Here is a 21,071-nt window from a genome sequence, read left to right on the forward strand (position 1 = left end):
TGCACATTAAGGACCAATAAAACACCAAATAAGAAAAGCTTTGGAAGATTATTTACAACACTACTTACATGGTTTGTAGTCAACATATAAGATCAATCAGGCGGCGAATTGCATTGCGTATCCGACATCCCGACAGAGAACTGCATATGCTCGAGGGGTCGCCGTAGTTACGGAGTCGGATTACGGAATCGGAGTAGTATACTTTGGCTAAACGTTCCGGGGAGAATTACGACTTCAAGTTTTAAATTCCTCATCGCAAAACAACCCTCTAAATTTGCCATATTAACGCTAGGTACGCCACATTTACGCACCGTGGTCCACCTCTGTAACCACCCAGAAGTGCCTGTACCGTGACGGTTCTGTACAAATACGTGAATTGTTACACCCCTACCAGTTTCATATCGTTATGCTCTTAGCATAATTGCCCAATTCATATTTTAGCCAAAATGTGATATCTAACCCATCTCTACTCTCCTAACGCTACTGATTCACTGTGCCTCATTGGCTGTATCCTAAGCCAATAAGAGGCCTTTTTATATTCCATAATCAATATTTGCCTAAGTCACTTAGGCTTTTTTGACGCTCTATACATTACCTTAAAATAGCAATAATGCTATGAGGCTAACAATATGAGTTGTTCAATGACAAACTCATCATTGTGTGTGCGTAAGGAGTGATTGCAGGGATGGAAATTTGCTTTCCACTAACCGCTCTCATAGATTTTCAGAGGTACAGTAGCCTAGCTCGGAGGGAAAGACACTTTTAATAACTTTCCATAGATTTCCCATGAGTTGTAATCACAGGCCCCGAAAATAGTGCCAGATTTTCCATGTGACTATGTTGTTGTGTTATGTTGTGTTGTAACTGGCACTTGTTTTCAATAAGCGACTATTCAGAACACATTTGAAATCTTCGAAGACGTAATTAAACTGTATTCCCCTGCTACTGTAGCTATGCAAGCCAATGGACGCTGCTAATAGATGGCAAATGCTAACACAGCAAACTCCCCTTCTGCACGCACAATGATGAGTCTGGAATTACACAACGGGGCTGAATCTGGGGAAGACGGGCAGATTCAGAACAGGCAAACACCACACCACATCTCTCGGAGTATCCCTTTATGGCTTAATGTAGACTGCTAAAGCATGCTGTTGCCTGCTTTACTTGCCTAGCATGTGTATGATTGTTTTTTTTTGTGTGTGTGTGTGTGTGTGAGTGTGTGTATGCGCAGCTGTGTACATACACCTAATATGTGAATGCATGCTTTTTTGGTTTTTGTTTGCGAGTGTAAGGGCAGCTGTGATGTTTCTGTGTCATTGTGTGTGTGTAGGGCTGTTAATACTTGGTGAAATGATATCGGATCTACTCTTCGTACTCTTTGATTAATCTACGGTGGAAAGAATATCTGCACGTTGTCTCCAGATAAACAAAGCTGGTCACAGAGCACTGAATTCAGTCTACTCTTCCTGGTAGCATGAAGTGCGTAAGGTATGACACACATGATGGTTTTGGACCCACTGTTGGGTGGCCGATTTCACAATTTAGCCTTTCTGCATATGTCCCCTCTGCCGGATAAAAATGGATTAAGAAGCGCTTTTATCCCTGTGAGATTGATTGGACAAGAGTATGTATGACTGTGTCAGCATGTTCGTATGTCTGTGTGTGTGTGTGTGTGTGTGTGTGTGTGTGTGTGTGTGTGTGTGTGTGTGTGTGTGTGTGTGTGTGTGTGTGTGTGTGTGTGTGTGTGTGTGTGTGTGTGTGTGTGTGTCAGCATGTTTGTGTGTGTGTGTGTGTGTGTGTCTGCGAGTGTGTGTGTTTGTGTGTCAGCACGTTTGTGTGTGTTTGTGTGTGTGTGTGTGTGTCCGCATGTGTGTGTGTGTGTGAGTGTGTGTGTAACCCGAACCATCCAGTGGGTCCTCACTGCGAGGCAGACCTCCAGACAGGCACCGAGGGACGGGGGCCCAGGAGGTAGCTGTACAGTAGGGCGCGGTGGGGGGCCGGTGGGGGCCTGGCAGCGGGCTGCGGCGGCCCTGTCTGAGGGGCTCCCAACGCGGGGCAGTTGAGCACAGGCCCGCGAGTCCCCCACAGGGAGGAATTAACAGGACCTCTGAGCTGCTGCTGCAGGCAGCCTCTCTCATCACGGGAGATCTTCCTGTGTGTCTACTCTGGACCCACCGCTCCGTGGCATTCTATCTATCTTCTCCTCCTTCCTCACTCCCCTGTCTCTCCCACACTCTGCCCCCTATCTCACACTGTGCCCCGCTTGCAACCTCCTTCTCGTTACCTCTCTCTCTCTCTCTCTCTCTCTCTCTCTCTCTCTCTCTCTCTCCCTCTCTCTCTCTCTCTCTCTCTCTCTCTCTCTCTCTCTCTCTCTCTCTCTCTCTCTTTCTCTCTCTCGCCCTCCCTACCTATAACTTTATCTATCTACCTCTTACTCTCCCTCTCTCTCTGACCTTGTTTTTCTTAGATTATTTTGCTTCATCACAACGTTATAATCCAACTCCGAGCAGATATCCTATCTCCTTCACACCGCATTGGTTAATCTAGGCCAGAAGGAAGGGGCCGTTCCCCACACGCCATCAAATCCCATTTAATTTTTTCCTTTCATTCATTCCTTGTGAATCTGTTTAATTTTCCGTCCCGTGTCTCCGTCTTTGTCTGTGTCAACGAGCGAAGCGGGGTGGTTCAACACCCAGCGAGTCACCGCCAGCACCCCTGGCCTTCCCTTTCATCTCATGCAGTATGTAGGCCCCTCCATCTCTCTGAAGGTCAGGCCATGTGCTCTTCATCTTACTGGGCAGGGCGGTTCCTGATGAAAAGGAAGAAAAAAAGGAAAGACTAGAAAGAGAAGAAAAACCAAAATATGAAAACGTGCTTCTTGTTTTTCTTTTCTGTCTCTTTACTACACGTGCACTAGAGCACATTCATCAACGCACACACACACACACACACACACACACACACACACACACACACACACACACACACACACACACACACACACACTGGTCATGTTTCACTGGATACGCTTCTATCGATTTTTCGTTTGCTTCGTTTTGAGTTAGGTGAGGTCGGGTCAGGTGGATTGGCTTGGTGGGAAGAGGGCCAGGCAGGTATCGCTGCTGTGTTGCCCCCCTACCCCCCCCCCCCCCACCATCTCCCCATCAACAAAACACAGACATGCACGTGAACACACACATACCACCCCTGTCAAAAGATAAGGGCAAATGTAGGGTGTGCTTTCAAACAACATCTGGCCAACACTACCTTGTCTCCTTTCTCTCTCTATCACTCTCTCTCTTTCTCTCTGTCTTCCCATCCCCCCGGCATAAATCACGGTGCGCGCCAAGGATTCAGTTTTCTTATCAGATGCAGAGACGGTTGTTTCTCCTTTGATATTTCTCGTGTGATCTTTTCGTTGTACGTCAGGTTTATTTTTCTCGCTCTCGCTTGCAGCGAAGCAGGTGTTGCAGGCACAGGGGGAACGCACTCGATTCTTGTTATTTACATTGAATTACCGGGTGAGTCATCACATCTTGTCATTAGCCTGAGCTTTAGGGAGTAGTGCATGCTTTTTCTAGAGTGATTTAAGGCAAGTACAATTTAAGGCAAAACGTGTCAAGGGAAACAGAGGTGAGAGCCAGTTCCACAGTTTTGTCCTGAGGGCAAAGTTGATACTTCATAAACTCCCAAAACGGACAGAACAAGCCTTCTGGTGTTGTGGTACTGGGTAAGAAAAGAAACGGTGACAGCACACATTGAAAAATGTTTGCAGCCTCTGCACGCTCTGCTCGTTAGTGGGGCCCTCCTGCTGCTAATTACCCAAATTAATTACTGTGTGTATAACCATGCATCAATCAGTGCAATTAAAAGTGACAGCAATGTACACTCACAATTTCCCTGTCCCCCCTCACACCTCAAATCTCTCTCTCTCTCTCTCTCTCTCTCTCTCTCTCTCTCTCTCTCTCTCTCTCTCTCTCTCTCTCTCTCTCTGCAGTCTTCTGTCAGATCTCGTGTCTGAACGGGGGCCGCTGCATCGGCAGGGACCATTGTTGGTGTCCGTCCAACTCCACGGGGAAGTTCTGCCACCTGCCGGCCCCGCCCCCCACCAGGCACCAGGGAGGCCGCAAGGACGTCCACCAACCGGGGGCCAACTCCCACTCCATGTACACGCTGCCCCTGTCCAATCAGCAAGGTGATTCAATGGAATTTGTAGCGCTGTCTGGTTCTGATTGGTCAACAGCGTTCCCAGCTTCCGATCGTGTGCGTTCTTTTAACGAGGACGGACTTTTAAGGGTTCCAAATCACTGTGCCATAAATCCAACAGTAAGAACAACCGTGTGATAGAACTGCCAACCAGATGTTTGTTTGGCTACGCACATTTGCTCTGCAGAAGATATTTTAAATTTCAGCTGTTTGACCTGATAAAAAACGATTTTATTATATGATTATACTGTTATATTTATGTATTTTTATTACATAATTTCACTTATTACAAAGCTTTATGGAATACGACATTCAGTGGTCTGCTATAGTGGACCACTGCCATGCATTTCAGACCGTTGGTTTGATTAAGGTTTGGAAGCCATTTCCAAACCAATAACCGAACAGACGATTTCTTTTAGCAATAAAACCCTTTTTAAATCAGTTAAATCTTTTGTTGTAACAGTTTGTGGCAATTCATCTCTTTAGTAAGAAGCTGTTTAACATGCGGTTTGTTCAGGGTGATCCAGGCAATCTGGGTGCTGCCTCGCCTGTCTGGGTTTAGTTTACGTTAATCACCGGCTGCCTGTACGTTATCCCTTCCCCGTCGAGGTGTCCCTGAGCAAGACACCTCACCCTAACTGCTCCCGACGAGCTGGCTGTCACCTTGTGTGGTTGACTCCGCCGTGAATGTGCCTATGAACCGTTTTAAGTTGCTTTGGATAAAAGCGTCTGCTAAATGCCCTCAATTACATCCCTTACTTGTAGGAAGCCAGTTTTAGTAGTGGTAAAAGTCGTAGTAGTCAAAGTGGAAGAGTAGAGGAGGCTTGCATGCGACTGCGGGCTAATTCTGTGTTTAATTCTTTGCCGCTTGGAAGAACATCCTTGTGCAACAGATGACATTGTTGTCAGTCTATAAATATGTGTTTGTGAGTAAGTGATTTAGTGAGGTGGCCAGGGATGTGGTCAATACATGTGGTGCGTGTGCTAAGCCTCACAAACACAATGGTGGATGACTCCATCCTTCTTGAATATCCCTTAATTATTTATATCTGTCTTCTTTTCCTTCGTTGGTTTATTAAACTCACCCACGTGAATTCCTTGACGTGCAACAATCTAGTTTCTGTGCAGTGCTCGGAATCTGCGGGCCATCTGTAGAGTGCCTGGATCTATTCTTGTTCAAATATGTCATGACTTACTAAATGAAAACTGTCACATTGTTCACACAGAACCCGCCTTCCAAGGTGGATATTATGAAAGTCAGAAAATGGCCCTCGCCAATGCCGCAAAGCAATCAAAAAGGAAAAACGTTTCCATCTCTCTTTTATTTGAATTCATCCGTCTTTATCCATCTCACTGTTTCATTGTGACCGTAAGTCAAAGCAGAGGCTGCATGGGTTGCTGGGAATGTGTTTAATATTCCTACGTCACAATTGGACCCCCTGGGCCTCCGGGTCTGTTTGTATATCGTACGTGGAGTAGAGTTCTTGGCCATGTTTCTGATGGTTCTCGGGTCCTTGTATCCCGGTGCTTAACACAGGCTTCTCCTGCCTGTGAAGTCGTAATTCAAGGGAAAGGTGGAGTGTGTGAGTCAGGATGCTGTAAAGGGCCCTGGCACACCCTGAAGATTTGTTACTGTCCCACCATTGGGTTCATTCTGCGCGTTGCAACATTTCCTCGACTCCTCGAGAACTTTGTTTTCGGTCACGAAATTGATACAGACCAGGGAATATAAATGTTTTGTTTTTGCTGTACACTCGTGCCCGCCCTTCTAGGGAATTCCCCGTTTACGTTTGAGAACACAGCGAGGGAGTCACGTTTCTGTGGATTGTGTTGAATATTGGTTGATGGTTCCTAAAGTGATGCCGTTGTAAACAACGTGTTAGAACCGCCAAAACACGAAACAAAACTCTTTGAACCATGGGTTCCCAAACGTTCAAGTGGGGTTTTCCCGGGACCCACTGGGTCCCCTGCTGTGACCCTGGTCCGAAAGCCGTTGCTCTAACCCCTTTGTGTGTGGTCTCCCCCTGCTCTAGTTTCCATGCATCCATCCCTGGTGAATGTCCATATCCAGCACCCCCCGGAGGCGGAGGTGCAGGTCCACCAGGTGGCGAGGGTCAAGCCGGGCCAGAGGCCCACCGCCCCTGAGGGGGCACACTCGGTCCAGCAGCGGTCCCAGCCCGGGAACGGGAACGGGGATGGCAAGGGCCACGGAAACGGCAACGGGCATCATCATAAACCCACCAGTGAGAACGCCAATGGAAAACTACCAAACGACGGGAACAGCGAAAGAACACTAACAACCAATGGGAACGCCTATAGACCACCAGACCGACAGAATGGATACGTGGGAAGGTGCTTCCAGGAGACTGTTGATGGACAGGTATGACACAAGGCAAATTATGTCTTTCAGTTCGGCTCAGGCCAAAGTACTTGAGTGGTGTGCACTTAATGTATTCACAAAGTATTCCTGTGGCATTGCCAAAGCAAAACACAACCAAGCTATTCAGCGCTTTCTCTGTGAGCATCTGCTTGTGTCCGCAGTACACAATCCTGGTTACATCAGGTCCTTATGTTGCTCTGGCTTCTTTGGATAACATAGCATAGAAAACACAGGATCCTGCCGACCCTCCCCCCATGCAGACCTCCTTGCTAGTTTGTCTCACCTAATGACAAACTAGAGTCAAGGTCAAAAGTGAAAATCTATCTAACAATGCAACTGATTGCCCCCTAAACACACACACACACACACACACACACACACACACACACACACACACACACACACACACACACACACACCCTTACACCCCCCCCACACACACACACACACACACGCACACCCGCACTCACACACACACACACACACACACACACACACACACACACACACACACACACACACACACACACACACACACACACACACACACACACACACACACACACACACACACACACACACGATACACTATCAACACCAGGAGATCTTAGCCACCTGGCCTCTCCAGTTCCAGTGTGGAGTTGAAACCCTGAGAGGTGTTTGATTCGGGGCAAACGTCATCCTCCTCTTCATTTATAGCTGCTGACCCTCGCGAACCAGGGCTGATTTATTTCCTCCCCCCGCCAAGATTTACGATCCCCCTGCAGACCAGTGGTTCTCTCAGTCCTGTTGAGGGTCAGGAGGGGTCGGAGGGGGTAACGGCGGTGGGGCTGGACAGGGCTGGGGTTTAGTGGGGGAAGGTTGGGCTTGAAACCGACCCCGCTGCCTGTCCCACGGCATCACAGCAGGGGAGGAAGTCTGCACGGCGTCAATGCCGTGGAGCTCCTTGCGAGACGTGTTTTGTTAAAAGGTCCCTCTAGACTCGACAGCTTAGTAGGCTGAGAGACGGTCACGAAGTTGAGCGATATCCCGGTCACCCGCAACACAATTCCCATTCTCTTACTTCTCCCAGGAGCGAGAAGATCAAGAAGAACAAACATCAAAGAATGGGGGATAGAGAGTTCGACAAAGGACATCCAAAACACGGAGGCAGACATCCCTCCCTTGGAAGTCCCGCAACCTCTCTCTCGCTGTCGCAATAACCGAGACTCCAGGCGTTCCCTCCGTCAGATGAGCAGTCCTGGGGAGGGGGTTAGCAGCTTAGTGAGCCATTGGAGAGCTCAGCCAGCGATATTCATTATACAAGGCTGCTCATGCTCAAGTACACATTTCCGTGTGTCCCTCAGTCGACTGGGTGAAGGTTAGTTTGCTGTTGTTGTTGTTTTTTTCAGCCACACCATCGATTTAGCCCGAATCAAAACAAGGCGTGGCTATGCAACCGCCCAAATTCATCATCACATATTTGCTCGTGTTCCACCGGGAAAAATGCCCTATTCTTGAGTTTCATAACTCTCCGTTATCGATAGGAATCGCCGCAATTATCAAAGCCCCTTAATGACACTTGCCAAGTTATTCCTCGGGCTCAGTGTTTCTGTCCTCCTCAGAGTAACTGGTTTCAGATGTGTCTGGTGGTTCACTGTGTCCTTGCGGATAGGTACACACGCACCCTGACAGAAATCACCCTCACAAGCTCTCCGCTCTGCCAAAGCTAAAATGGGTGGACGCACGCAAGCCTGTGCTTGATGCCACACACACGCACAGCCACCGCACACACACAGCATACATGCACGCACACAGTGTACATGCACACACACACACACACACACACACACACACACACACACACACACACACACACACACACACACACACACACACACACACACACACACACATGCCGATTAACATGCACATGCACGCATCCACACACACAACACACAACTCACGTTCACATATGGACATGCATACACACACACACACACACACACACACACACACACACACACACACACACACACACACACACACACACACACACACACACACACACACACACACACACACGCACACGCACACGCGCACGCACGCGCGCGCGCGCGCGCGCGCGCGCGCGCGCGCACACACACACACACATGCACAGAGGCAACCTCGTGTATGCTAGCAAGCAGAACATATTCAGAGAAGCCTCTCAGTGTGCTATTCCCAGATTTAACACAGATGTGTTTTGTATTGCATTGTTGTTACAGTGTGGGAAGCCTTTGCCAGGCCTAACCAAACAGGACGATTGCTGTGGAAGTGTTGGAGCCTCCTGGGGTCTTAACAAGTGCCAGAAGTGCCCAAAAACACCAGGTAAGCCCTCTTAATCCCACTGGATCGTAACTCCCTGACCTGCTCTTTACCATCGGGACCAAGCAGCGTACGTTCATTTCCATCACTTTACCTTTTCTATTCTATTCTCTCCCGGTCCGGTTTAGTCTGGTGTGTTTTCGCCAAGCAGCTATTACAACGAATGCAGTGGAAAAAGGGAATCAGAGGTTTTAGCGGGACAATTCTACCCTCACAGGGAGCACGGTGCAGACAGGGTGGCTTCGCCTTGAGGAGCAGTAGGCTAGCACTGGGGAATGTTTGTGGTCTGGGATGTGCACCGTTGTACACCCATTGGCTCACTGGGTGCTACTGAACCTCATTGTGGATGTGCACCTAAGACTATCCCCCAGTGTTGTTGAGGTTTTATTGTTTTCCATTTATTGCATCCTCAGGATTTTGTTTTAGAAGCCGCCATAAGGAGTGACTTTTGCACGCGAGGAGAGGTGCAGTCCTCTCACAGCATTCTTTTAATCCTACTCGATGCATGCCTGCCAGTTGGAGCTGTCACTGGGCTGTCACGCACCCCCCCCTGTCATTCCTCATCCATTCCTTGTCAAACGTCCGACCAGAACTTAATCAGAAGCAGACGTCACCTTTCCCCGTCTCCTCCATCTATCACAGACGTCCGTCTATTATTTTCTCCCCTTTTTTCTTCTCTCCCTCCGCGTGCCAGATTCACACTTCTATTATGTCCCTCTTTCGGCTCCCAGATGGTCTTCTACGCCGCTTGCTTTGAATCTTCAGGAAGGAAGAAGACAGAGGGAGTGATATATCCATCTCTTTTAGTTGTTTTGGGCGCTGATTTGGCCCAGGTTTCAGATCGCACACAGCCTGGAATGGAATGAATGGGCGGAATGAAGAATACAAAAATAAGAAAGGTCACATATTTTCCCTCTTCTGGCCTCATAGCTTCCTGAAAGAGCTTTCACGAGGAACACCTTTGGATTCCTATCGTAAAGAACGTTGACCTACATCCTTAGAGTGGATCTTCACTTTCTTAAATGCTCCATTCACTTGACACAGGCAATATGCAGCGACCGACATAAAAGGAACTGAACAATGGCTCTGTTCACTCTGTTGCTCCATCCCATGCTTATTTTCCATGTGGGAAGCAAGGTCACGCTTGTTTTTATAAGGGGCTGCCGTCGCTCTTGTTGAGCATGTGATAATGATGTCATGAAAGGCAAGTGTGTGTTCTTGGATGAGACGCATACATTGGTCAGTTTGATGACTGGTTGCAAAACACAGTGTTAACTGGGAACACGCATTAGTGCTTCAGGAGTCCTTTGGCACCCTCTTTTATTGAATCTGAGAAGAATGCCAGTGTGACCACAATTCATCGGCTGTGGCTCTGTTCTCGGACAGAGCTGCGAGCCCCGGGAGAGCCGCGTGTCCTGCTGAGAATTGGGTTCAGACCACGGAAACGAAGCATACTTCTGATGAACCCCTTCCATCCTCGTGATTTCATTATACTTTAGAAAACCTTTTTGCCAGTTGGCGCCAGTTCTAAACTGGTATTTGTTTGTTTGCTGGTTTGTTTTCCTGGGTACGGAAATGCGTGCGCACCCAAATGCATATGTGTGACCGTTTGTGTTTCTGTGTGTGTGTGTGTGTGTGTGTGTGTGTGTGTGTGTGTGTGTGTGTGTAGGCGTGTGTCTGTTCTGAGGGATGCGAGCCCACTTTAACAAAGCCTGAGACAGCAAGAAGCATCCCATCATTCCACAGTGGAAAAGACCTTTAGTTTACGATGCCCTGATCACCAGCATGCTGCACATTCCAGCCCCGTAACGAGAACCAGATCAAACCCAAGAACTGCAGTCAAATCCTTCACCCTGCCGGCTCTGATGAGAGAGAGGGGTTGGCGGGAATAAAATCATTGGACCTCGTTTGGACTCCCAGGTTATTAGACCCTGAGCCATGTTTGCTGATAGGAGGTGACGGGAAGGCAGTTGAACCTGTCTTCGCCTATCAGAGATAAACCCCGAATGGCTGATGCGAGAGGAAGTGCAACCCATGGTCGAAGACGAGGCGGTTTACCGCAAGTCCCTTAAGAAGTACGGTGCGAGAGGAGTGAACTTATGTCTCCCTGGTGATGCAACATACGGCTAATGCGAAGCGTACTGTTCCTTCGCCTCGCAACGCACCGTGTATCGCTCTGGCTTGGAATATCAGAGTAAATCTCCATCAGTAAAATGATCCGGCGCTTACTGGGAAACCCGAAGCCAAGACAGGGACTCCGCAAAGCCATGAAATGGACCTCTTGCCATGTCCCGCTTCTCGCTCGCCTGAGACTGTTGGTACAGTTGGATGACAACAGAGAACAATGCCATAGGCGTGTGACTCCCCCACCCACCCCTGCAATGCTGAATGCGTCCCGAGGTGCCAGAGTAAGACTGGCCAAATCAACTGGCACATAGGAGTCGCCATGGCCACCCCTCCTCTTCTCCACCATCTCCATCGGGCGGCGAGGTCACGGTGATGTCACTTCATTAAGCGCTGTGCCATGTGGCGATCCCACCACACACACACACACCCACCTACTACTCCCTTCTTGCGATTATCATTGTGTCACTGTGTAAATGTGTCTCACTCTATCGCTTTAGTTAGGTGTAGCGTGCCGTCTAGACTTTACCTATCATAAGCGCTGGAGCTTATGATAGTCCTCAGATTTCCCCACCGTCCCAGGGAAGTTTGAGCTGACCTTCAACCCAGGGGCCCGTGTCTGTGGATATTACTGTCTATGAGTGTAATCAGGTGTTCGTACTGTTGTTAGCACCGGATAGAAACGGGGATGCAAGGCCCTCATCTCAGGAAGAATAGAGTCGGAGCAGATGCGCCTGCCCCTGCCAAGATTTCCATTCTGTAGCAACTCACGTTGATTAGATAGGAACTGTACACCATTTTAACACACCATTTGCAACAGCGTTTTGATTCATCAATGCTGACTTCTTTTATCCCACCAAAACCAAAAGATTGAATTTATTAGTTGGACAAGCAAGTTGCTAATCAAACCGTGGTGGACCCAACTGATTTGGGTAATAAGTCCTGTTCCTCTGACCCATGATGCAAGTAGGCAGTAGGCCAGCGGCCTGGATGCTAATGTAGCTGAATTGTGTGTTGACTAATAAGATACATACTTATTGCATTTTTATGTGCTCTGTAACATGGCATGTCCTTCTTTGGCGCCAGCTGCTGTGATGACTATTTCAGAGAAAACGGGTGATTATCTAAGAATGTGGATCTGTTTTGAATGTGTCCTTAATCCTGTTTAGATTGGCATCAACAGCTTGCTGAAGTTACAAGTTACTGCAACAAAACAAAAAGTTTTTGTCAAAGGTATTTTCCAGTCAATTTTACTTTCCCATTTGGCCCGTCCTTTCCTTCCCAAATGTTCCTCCCTTCGTACTTCCCTTCCCTAGTATGAATAAGGTCAAGCACCCTGACAACCATTACAGATGGATGGTCCATCTTGCAGACCCCTTCAGGGTCTTTGGCACCGATGAACGAAACCTCCCTTTGGCGTGGCATGGTACTCGTGCATGGATGTGATGTTGTGTATACTTGTTTCAGCAGGAGAACGTTGATATAAGACCATGTGTGTTTCTCATCTGGTTCAGTTGTTGGTTGGTTGGCATGGCCACAGTATTGATATGCCCATGTGGTATAAACCATGCTAGTTTGATAAATGCCAAAAATTCCGACACAAGCGCCAATAGTTGATCATTTGATTGGATCAAACAAACCACTTGGGTTGTTTTGATCCAATCAACCATTGGCATAAAGATGGAAGTGATGGATGTGTCATCTTTGAGAGTCAAAACATCCTGATTGATTAAAGTAATTGTACTTTAATTTAATTTGGACTCAACCAGTTTGCCCTGAAGCCATTTCTGGGAGCCACATTTGTCAAGAAGAAAGAAATTAAGAAAGTAAATATTAGCTTTTGATGGGTGGTCTCCGATGGGAAAATGGTGGGGAATCTTGAATCTCCCTCCTCATCCGCTTCTTGTGAACTTTCTCAGGTTCTCCAAGCCGTCTACGGGGGTACGTCCCGGACTCCGACGGCCCACTATGTAGATCCCATGGGAGCCCCAGTGGTGTGATCAGCCTGTGATTGATAGGCCCAACCAAGGACCCTTAACAGGCTTTAGAGGAAAACCTCCGGACTGTGTGGCCCTGAGAGGAATAATTGTGTTAAATCGCAAATGAAAGTTTCTTTTTCTGTCCAGCAGAGTAACCCAATTGACTAGATGTACCAATCTCCCAGGCCTTGTCCTTCACTCTTTCCTTTTTTGTCGTTGATTTGCATAAGCTTCCTTTTCAGTCCACTACCCCCTAGTAATGCCTCAGAGCAGCGTTGACTATGGTATCAGAAAAGGGAATGAATGGATGTTGATTCAGATTTGAGACTGCGCTGCCAACCATGGAGTTCCAGGAAATGTGGATTTTGTTTTTTCCTCGACTGAGGAGGTCCAAGCTAATATTATTTAACAGTGGCAAACAGCCTGCACAATCCCCCTAGCTTATGAGGGTCAATAAATGAGTGGGTGGTGCAGGGGGGGGGGGGGGACAAAGTATGGCCGGTGAATGGTCCTAAATGGATAATCAACCATTAGGAGCCTGGGTTCTGTGTGGATAGAGGCCAGCTCTATGCTCTATGTTACCAAGGGGAGCAGTAATAGGTGCCTGAGGCTACTCTTGCGTGGTACCACTGCCTTGGTAACAGCAGCAGTGAGTTGCGCAGTTGTGGGAATCTTGTAATTGTGCACAAACATCTGCCAAAGACGTTAGCCCTCAAGAAGAACAATTTAATTTTGTATAACTTGAAACGTAACTTCGGCATGAAATCCAATGACCAGGCCAGGCCAGGACTGCTTAGTATTGTTGTGTTGAATCAGTTCATCCGGGCGTCACTGACGGACCTGCGTCTCCTCAGACACCCCCTTCCCCGACTCTCCCTCCCCTCCGCACTCCCACCAGGTATCCCATGGCATGTGCACCCTGCCGTCCCGCAGGCCGGACTTGCCCTGATCCCCCCGCCATGGGAGGGCGTGGACCCCACCCCAACAGCTCATTACCAGGGAGCCTTGCCAGTGGGATTAGTGGGGGAGCGCAGAGGAGGCGGAAAAGCTGGGAGTCGGGGCCGGGAGGGGCGTCACTTTGACACGATTATCCGGCCCCCCGAAACAACATTCCCACCCTGTCACCTCCAACCCTCCCTTCCCAGCACACACACATACACATACACATACACACACACACAGACACACGTACAAACGCACACACACACACACACACACACACACACACACACATACACATACACATACACACAGACACACGTACAAACACACACACACACACACACACACACGCACGCACGCACGCACGCACGCACGCACGCACGCACGCACGCACGCACACACGCATACACACACAACCCTACCTTCCCCTAGAGTCTTGCTTGCTGCATGAAAGGGGAGCCCACCTTCTCATCTGATTCAGTTTTGCTCTGTCAAACATTTGGTACCTTGCTGGTCCACTGGGTCACAGCAGGAACAAAATATAACTCAGGACACTGATTCACAGGATGCGCCATCCTCTGTGTTTGGTGTGTGTGTGTGAGTGTGTGTGTGTGTGAGAGAGAGTGAGTGTATTGGAGTAATTGGACATTGGAAGATTACTCTGACACCAGAAAGTCAGCCAAAGAAAAAAGGATGAATCAGTATCACTGTAGGTCACTTCTAATGCCTCGACCGGTGAATCATTTCACTCAGATTATCATCCTAATTATTGCTAATTACATCATGCTACTCTGTTATTTGTTACAAATGTGCGGGTGGCTTGGAAACCGCCACAATGTCTGGTCCACAGCTTATCCGATTGTTGGTCAATCCAACAATCGGTTGAATCAATCCAGATCCGTCTTTATCGTCCAACATTGACGCTGGCACCTACAGAGGTACCTCACCCCTGTTTATAAACGCGGGCCCCCAGAAACCCCCTAATTGGCAGCTGCCACAGTAACCTCCAACCCAACATCATCCGGGCCCTCCATTCCTCAGCGAGTGGCCCCTGTAGGAACGGGAGAATGAAAACAAACGCTAAGAGGGATCTTCAAACAAAATCCGGAGCACTGGAAGGTCTTTGTGCCTGCGTGCTATTGCTGCTAGTGTCTAATGACACAAGAGGCTAGATCGGGGCTAGAGATGTCAGGGTGGGGGGGGGGTCCCTCCCTCGGTTCCCCGGCGGTGTCTTAAGGTGGAGCGACCCGCGTGAGAACACTTGAGTCCGGACCTCTTTCTGGTCGTAGCTCGGCCCTGCCGTCCAGACTGGCCGCATCAAGGCAGAGCTCCCTGTCAATCACTTAGGGGGGGAAAGACAACATATTAATGTGGTGGGGTAAACCGCAGCAGAGTTTAGCCCGTACTCTGAAAGAGGAAGAGGACGGTCTAAAGTGTGCTGTGGTTTTTGTGTTATCTTTGCTGGTAATGCTTTAACAGCTTTTTAAATTGTGTTTCTTTATTTGTTCAACTCTTTTTTCCCCTCCTTCTATGTCGGTTCTGGCGAGGAGTTCAAACGGCGTTCACTGTTTTGTTCTTAAAGAAATTAATGGATGTACTGTAGAAATGGGATAGTTATGACGAGCTGAGATGAATCTCAGTGATCACAAAGCAAAGCATCGTAAAACAGCAGGTTAGGTTTGATACGACGCTTGATCGCACCGTGGATTTATCATAGGCTTTTAACGAGTGTGATGATGTTTTAATATTGCTTTTTCTGACCGCAGCCTTCTAAAACTCACTCACTCACAGACGCACACACACACACAAACACATACACATATACCAACACACACACACACACACACACACACACACTGACACACACACACAAATACACACACACACACACACTCCATTTCCATGTGCACAGTGTCCCAACCCCCCTCATGATAGTCACATTGACCTCGTCTTCCTCCTCCCCTTGTATTAAACGGAGTTAACCTCTCTCGGCAGGGGGTCGACTGAGTTATAACGCACCGTGTTTCATGGTCCCTTCGGACGAGTGGGGACACCTGAGTTTCATTTACGACTGTGGGTTGGCGGGACATTCAAAGGACCCAGGAGGACACGTCCTATCCTATGTCTTTTAATACTTCGGTACATTCAGAAGAGGTTTTACTATTGCACCACGCTCGCCATACATTAAGCCCTGATTGCTCCTGCCAGAGTGCTTATATTGGTCTCCGTAGTTGGGGTGTGGGCTTGCTCCGTAGCGAAGGTCAAGTGCTTCCTAAGAGATATTTAAGATAGCCTTTCACTGCAGCTCCCCTGGGCTGGTGGGATGTATGGGTTTTAGGATTATAAATGACATGTGCTGTTAGTGTTACTGTAAAGTTGCCTGATGGGGATCCATTTACACCAATTCACTCTGGGGTCCCCCAGGGATCCATCTGGGGGTCCCCTCACATCTGTAAGTGATAGGATCTCTTCTGGAACTTCTCTTTCCCCTCCGCTGTGACCACAAAGCTCTCCCATTCTGACTCATTGGAGAGACATTCTTTTTTAAATGTTGTATTATTGTTCTTTTAATTCTTTCCGACATTTTCGCTTTTATTTTTATTTTGCAGCATACGCGGTGATCGCAAACGGACAGGTGGAATGTCCGAAAGGTTACAAACGGATGAACGCAACCCATTGTCAAGGTAAGCAATGGACTTTTTTGAAGCTCCACCAAAACACTTTTGCCCAAGATCAAATCAGAGGTCCAGGAACAATAACACTTCTGGCACAAACAAACATTCAAATCTAAACCTATACATCTAAATCGCTATCCTGATGGCATAATTGACTCATGGCATAATATGACTATTATTGGCTTATCGGTCACAATATTCATATTTCGGCCAAATTGTAATATCCAACCTAACTCTACTCTCCTAATATTGCTGATTCACTTAGCCTCATTGGCTATGTCCTAAGCCAATCAGAGTGCTTTCTACATTCCAAATTTGCACTTAAGCAATTGTGCTATGAGGCTGACAAAAGGTTCTTGCAAAAATGCCAAACGGTTCCTCACTGTATGACAAGGCCTATGGGAATCAGGCCAAGGGTACACCCGCCCAGGTCTGTCAAAGGTCAAAGTTCAGCCTCCGATAAGCCCCTGGGGTGACTGTTCTAATTGGTAGGTTCAGGGGGAAAGGCACACAATACCCTGATTATCTTCAGCCCTTTGTTGTGGTTTCGTAATGTTTTTCCAATCAATGTGTTACCGAACCAACACTGTCCAACAAGAAGCGTGTTCCTAAGGCTCGTCCATCTAACGCAGGCAAACCCGATTATACAAATAAGGTTTTCATCCCTGGTTGCTTTCTCACAATATTTCACAGTCTGTTGTAAGAATGTTCCAAGTTGATGAATACGTAGCCACCCACAGTGTTCATACTGAATAGCCATTCGTTCTGAGGCAACTGAAACAATGCATTTGTTATCTGCTCTTTCTTCACACCCGTATAAACATGTGTTGTGAGTAACGGCCCAAGCGGCCATGATATATCGCCTCGTCTCTTAACGGGGTTCAACAGCACTTGTGTTAGCACATTATCTATATATAGGATCGTAAACGAAAAGGGGGATCGGGTGCTCACTATGGTTCCCAAGAAGTACATGATTTTTTTATCCAATGAATGAAAACGTACTTAACAGCATGATGTTCAGTTGGGACCTCCTCACTGACCCTCACTCCAACCAACAGATTGCTTTGTCTTGCGTTAGGTCTTAGTGGTACGTACGGTACAATTGATCTGCTGCTTTCTCGAGATTTACAGTTTAATGTTTCACTTTCTAACGTTTATTTTTCTGTATATGTATATAAGGGAAAAAACTGCTTTTGCCCAAGAACACATCAACCATTTTCCGCAACGGTGTCAAGAATGTCCTGCCAACAAGCCCAGTAATTTATTTTATTCAAAGTCATATTTTATAATCGCTTCAAGATGCTCTATCCGTTGCTTGTTTCATGAAAATCCCCAAAGCAAAGTTGACAGTTACCCACAATATTTACTGCCATGCATCAAAGTCTTCTCCTCTTTTTCTGCTGCTTCTCAGTTCTCCCCAAGAAATAGTTTTAATTTGGCCCCTCAGAAGGACTGCCAAGCAGCTAGAAACCTTAGGTTCTTCTGGGATTCCGTCATTTTTATCAGGAGTGTCTCCAGAATGATGCGTGGCTCCTCGCCCCGGGCTGCTTGTACAACGTTTACTGGAACGTGCTAGGACTTGTCTCCTATCCCGGTTTGTGTGTTTGACTCTAGAAATAGACATGATTCACACTTGCTTTCAATGTCAGCCATCTTTAGTCTCTGAAGTCCTAACCGACTGAAGATGTCACCTCCTTGTTCCACATGCATTCTGATTTCAGACTCAGATTCATTTCAGATTTTTTGGTAAACAGCTCTGAAGAGTGCCCTTGAGATACCAAATCAACAAAGCAAAGCCACCAAGTGTTGGACGATTCTTAAATGAAGGGACCCAAATGGTTTATTAAATGTTTTGTGAGCACCTACATTCCTAGCACTATTTGCCTTTGTGGGGAGTCACACACTTAACCCTGGCCGTGTTAATGCCATGTTTGACCAATTGAAGTGCACGAGACTGCCTACAGCTGTCGGTTTAAAACTGTCGATCGGCTGCTAAGGTTCAGCTTTGAAAAGCTGCTGAAGAAAGTTTATCTTAAATACTCTGTAGAGCGGCAGTCTAGGTCAGGCTCTTTCTCCACCGTGATAATGCATGGATGTTTTTCCAAATATAATAAGTAAAGATCAAGTTTAAGGTCAGTGAGAAACAGGCCTCCGTCCATTAATTGTAGCTTTGGCCAGAATGTGATCGGGATCAGTTACGATAAGCAGTCTCGCGGTGGATCCATTTTTCATCATGATTTGTAAGACTGATGTAAAACGTGTCATTTTATTCACTGAATTTGTGTTGTAGCACTCAAAGAGCAAAATACCCATTATTCAACTGAAACATTCCTGCTGATTTCCCTCAATGTATTTAAGAATAGTGAGGGTCATCTTAGGAACAAGCAGAAAAATTGGCTGAAGTAGGCAAGACGTAACGGAGCACTGAATGCGACGAAGTGACAGCTAAGAACATAACATACCACCAGGAAAATCTGCATGTAGACGGCTCTGCCCTCCATCTCCGTCTAACAACAGGCGGTGAGACCGAGAGCGAGCAACCGAGCATAAAGCAGAGGTAGGTGTTGAGATTAGTGCTGGTCATGACTGGTCGTCATGGAAGTCAGTTCCAATCCCTTCAAACCCACCAGCAGACTGTAACAATAGCACTAATCTGGGACTGGAGCGGAGCGCGGATTAAGGGACCCCATGTGATGAAGGCTGAGGCCAACTCTGACCCTGGCTCCCCACAGACAGCCGCCCAAGGAAGAGCTAGTTCAAGGGCTCACAGACAGCGCTGCCGTCTCCCTCATCTCTGTGAAAACCTGCCCCATTGTTATATATGCAGAGAACAGACAGACGTGACATATTTGTTTCTGGTAAGGGGAACTAGGGAGTGTTTATAGTGTCACTAACAATATGGCAAGTGGCTGGGTCATGAGATGGCCATCTGTAACCTTCCAAACCCCCGCTAACACTAAAACTAACAATTTAAATCTTCGAAATGTATACAGTGTAGAGATTGCTCTCTCTCACACACACACACACACACACACACACACACACACACACACACACACACACACACACACACACACACACACACACACACACACACACACACACACACACACACACACACACACAATCATACACACTTACACACAAACAGATTGGATATATACACACATGCATGTATTACTTCTACACCCGTACATAAATACATGCATACAGGCATACACGTATACATACACGCATGCACGCATGCATACATACATACATACATACATACATACATACATACATACATACACACACATGCAGACAAACAACCACACACACACACACACACACACACACACACACACACACACACACACACACACACACACACACACACACACACACACACACACACACACACACACACACACACACACACACACACACACAAAGACAAACAGATAAAAGGAAAAACTGGATAATGAGCGGGGAAGAAAGGGAGAAAGAAGCATTGCTTAAGTATTTATCAGGCACATTCCCCTCCCCTCATAGTCTCACTTTTTCCAGCAGGAAGCAAAACAACAAAACAAGACCAGATTAATTGGAATTGGGAAAATCTGTGGTGGCAGGCTGTCAGGTTCCAGTCGTCAGACTAACGGGAACCTTTCCTAATGATTTTCTCTCCATTTAACATTGAGTTAAAGCAATTTTTTTTTGTTGCGACGCAGTGTTCGACGGCGTGACGCTGAGGTATGCAGGATGGCATGGCCCGCTGGCGGCACGCTACCTAGCTCAGATCCTTTTGGAGACTCAGGGAATGGCCGTTTGAGGAACTCAAAGTGAGCCAAGCGCCAGTCAGCACCGCGCCTCTCTGCGCCACATGGCTTTCACTAAAGGAAGGGAAAAAGACTTTGGGGTCTCCGTTCCTTGACGTAACCCGAAGACACCGTGATATTGGCCGCATTAAGGACCAAGCCACTCCAAAACAGAAAAAGGAAAATGATCCTAATCTAAAACATGGTCCTTTTTTCTCTGTGTACGCCTGAATCATTGCAATGTTTTGACAATCGGTACTGTGTGATCTTTTTGCCTGTCTTGGTCATGTCATCGACCGAGCACGGTCATTTCATACAATGTGCAGCCTCAATGAGATGCCATGTTTTAACAACCGCTGCAGGGGGCGCTGGCATTTTGTCCTACATGCCTTTGTTTCACTCCCTGTCAGCCCAGGACACAGGAAGATCCCTACGTATTTGGGTCACATGTCAACCCTGTTGGCGATGATGCAACATGCATACAATGTAAAGAGAAAGAGGAAAGGAAAATAAGAACGATTAAAAACGCCAAGATGTAATGTTGAATTGCACCTTGTGGAACCCAAGCTGCGTTTGCCAGGGGTTTTATCATTTTATTGGTCTCTTAGATACAGTAAAACAC

The 21,071-nt window shown here is 47.3% G+C and overlaps 1 protein-coding gene across 1 annotated transcript in view; it reads left to right on the forward strand.

Moving 5' to 3' along the window:
- LOC130382383 (latent-transforming growth factor beta-binding protein 2-like) overlaps positions 1–21,071 on the forward strand; it is an 88,477-nt gene that overhangs the window by 31,962 nt on the left and 35,444 nt on the right. The window contains exons 6-9 of the mRNA XM_056590096.1: positions 3,998–4,195; positions 6,240–6,586; positions 8,833–8,935; positions 16,587–16,661. Coding sequence (XP_056446071.1) covers positions 3,998–4,195; positions 6,240–6,586; positions 8,833–8,935; positions 16,587–16,661 — 723 coding nt within the window. The remainder of the gene's footprint in view (positions 1–3,997; positions 4,196–6,239; positions 6,587–8,832; positions 8,936–16,586; positions 16,662–21,071) is intronic.

The sequence above is a fragment of the Gadus chalcogrammus genome, chromosome 5, assembly GCF_026213295.1.
Source record: "Gadus chalcogrammus isolate NIFS_2021 chromosome 5, NIFS_Gcha_1.0, whole genome shotgun sequence".
NCBI lineage: Eukaryota > Metazoa > Chordata > Actinopteri > Gadiformes > Gadidae > Gadus > Gadus chalcogrammus.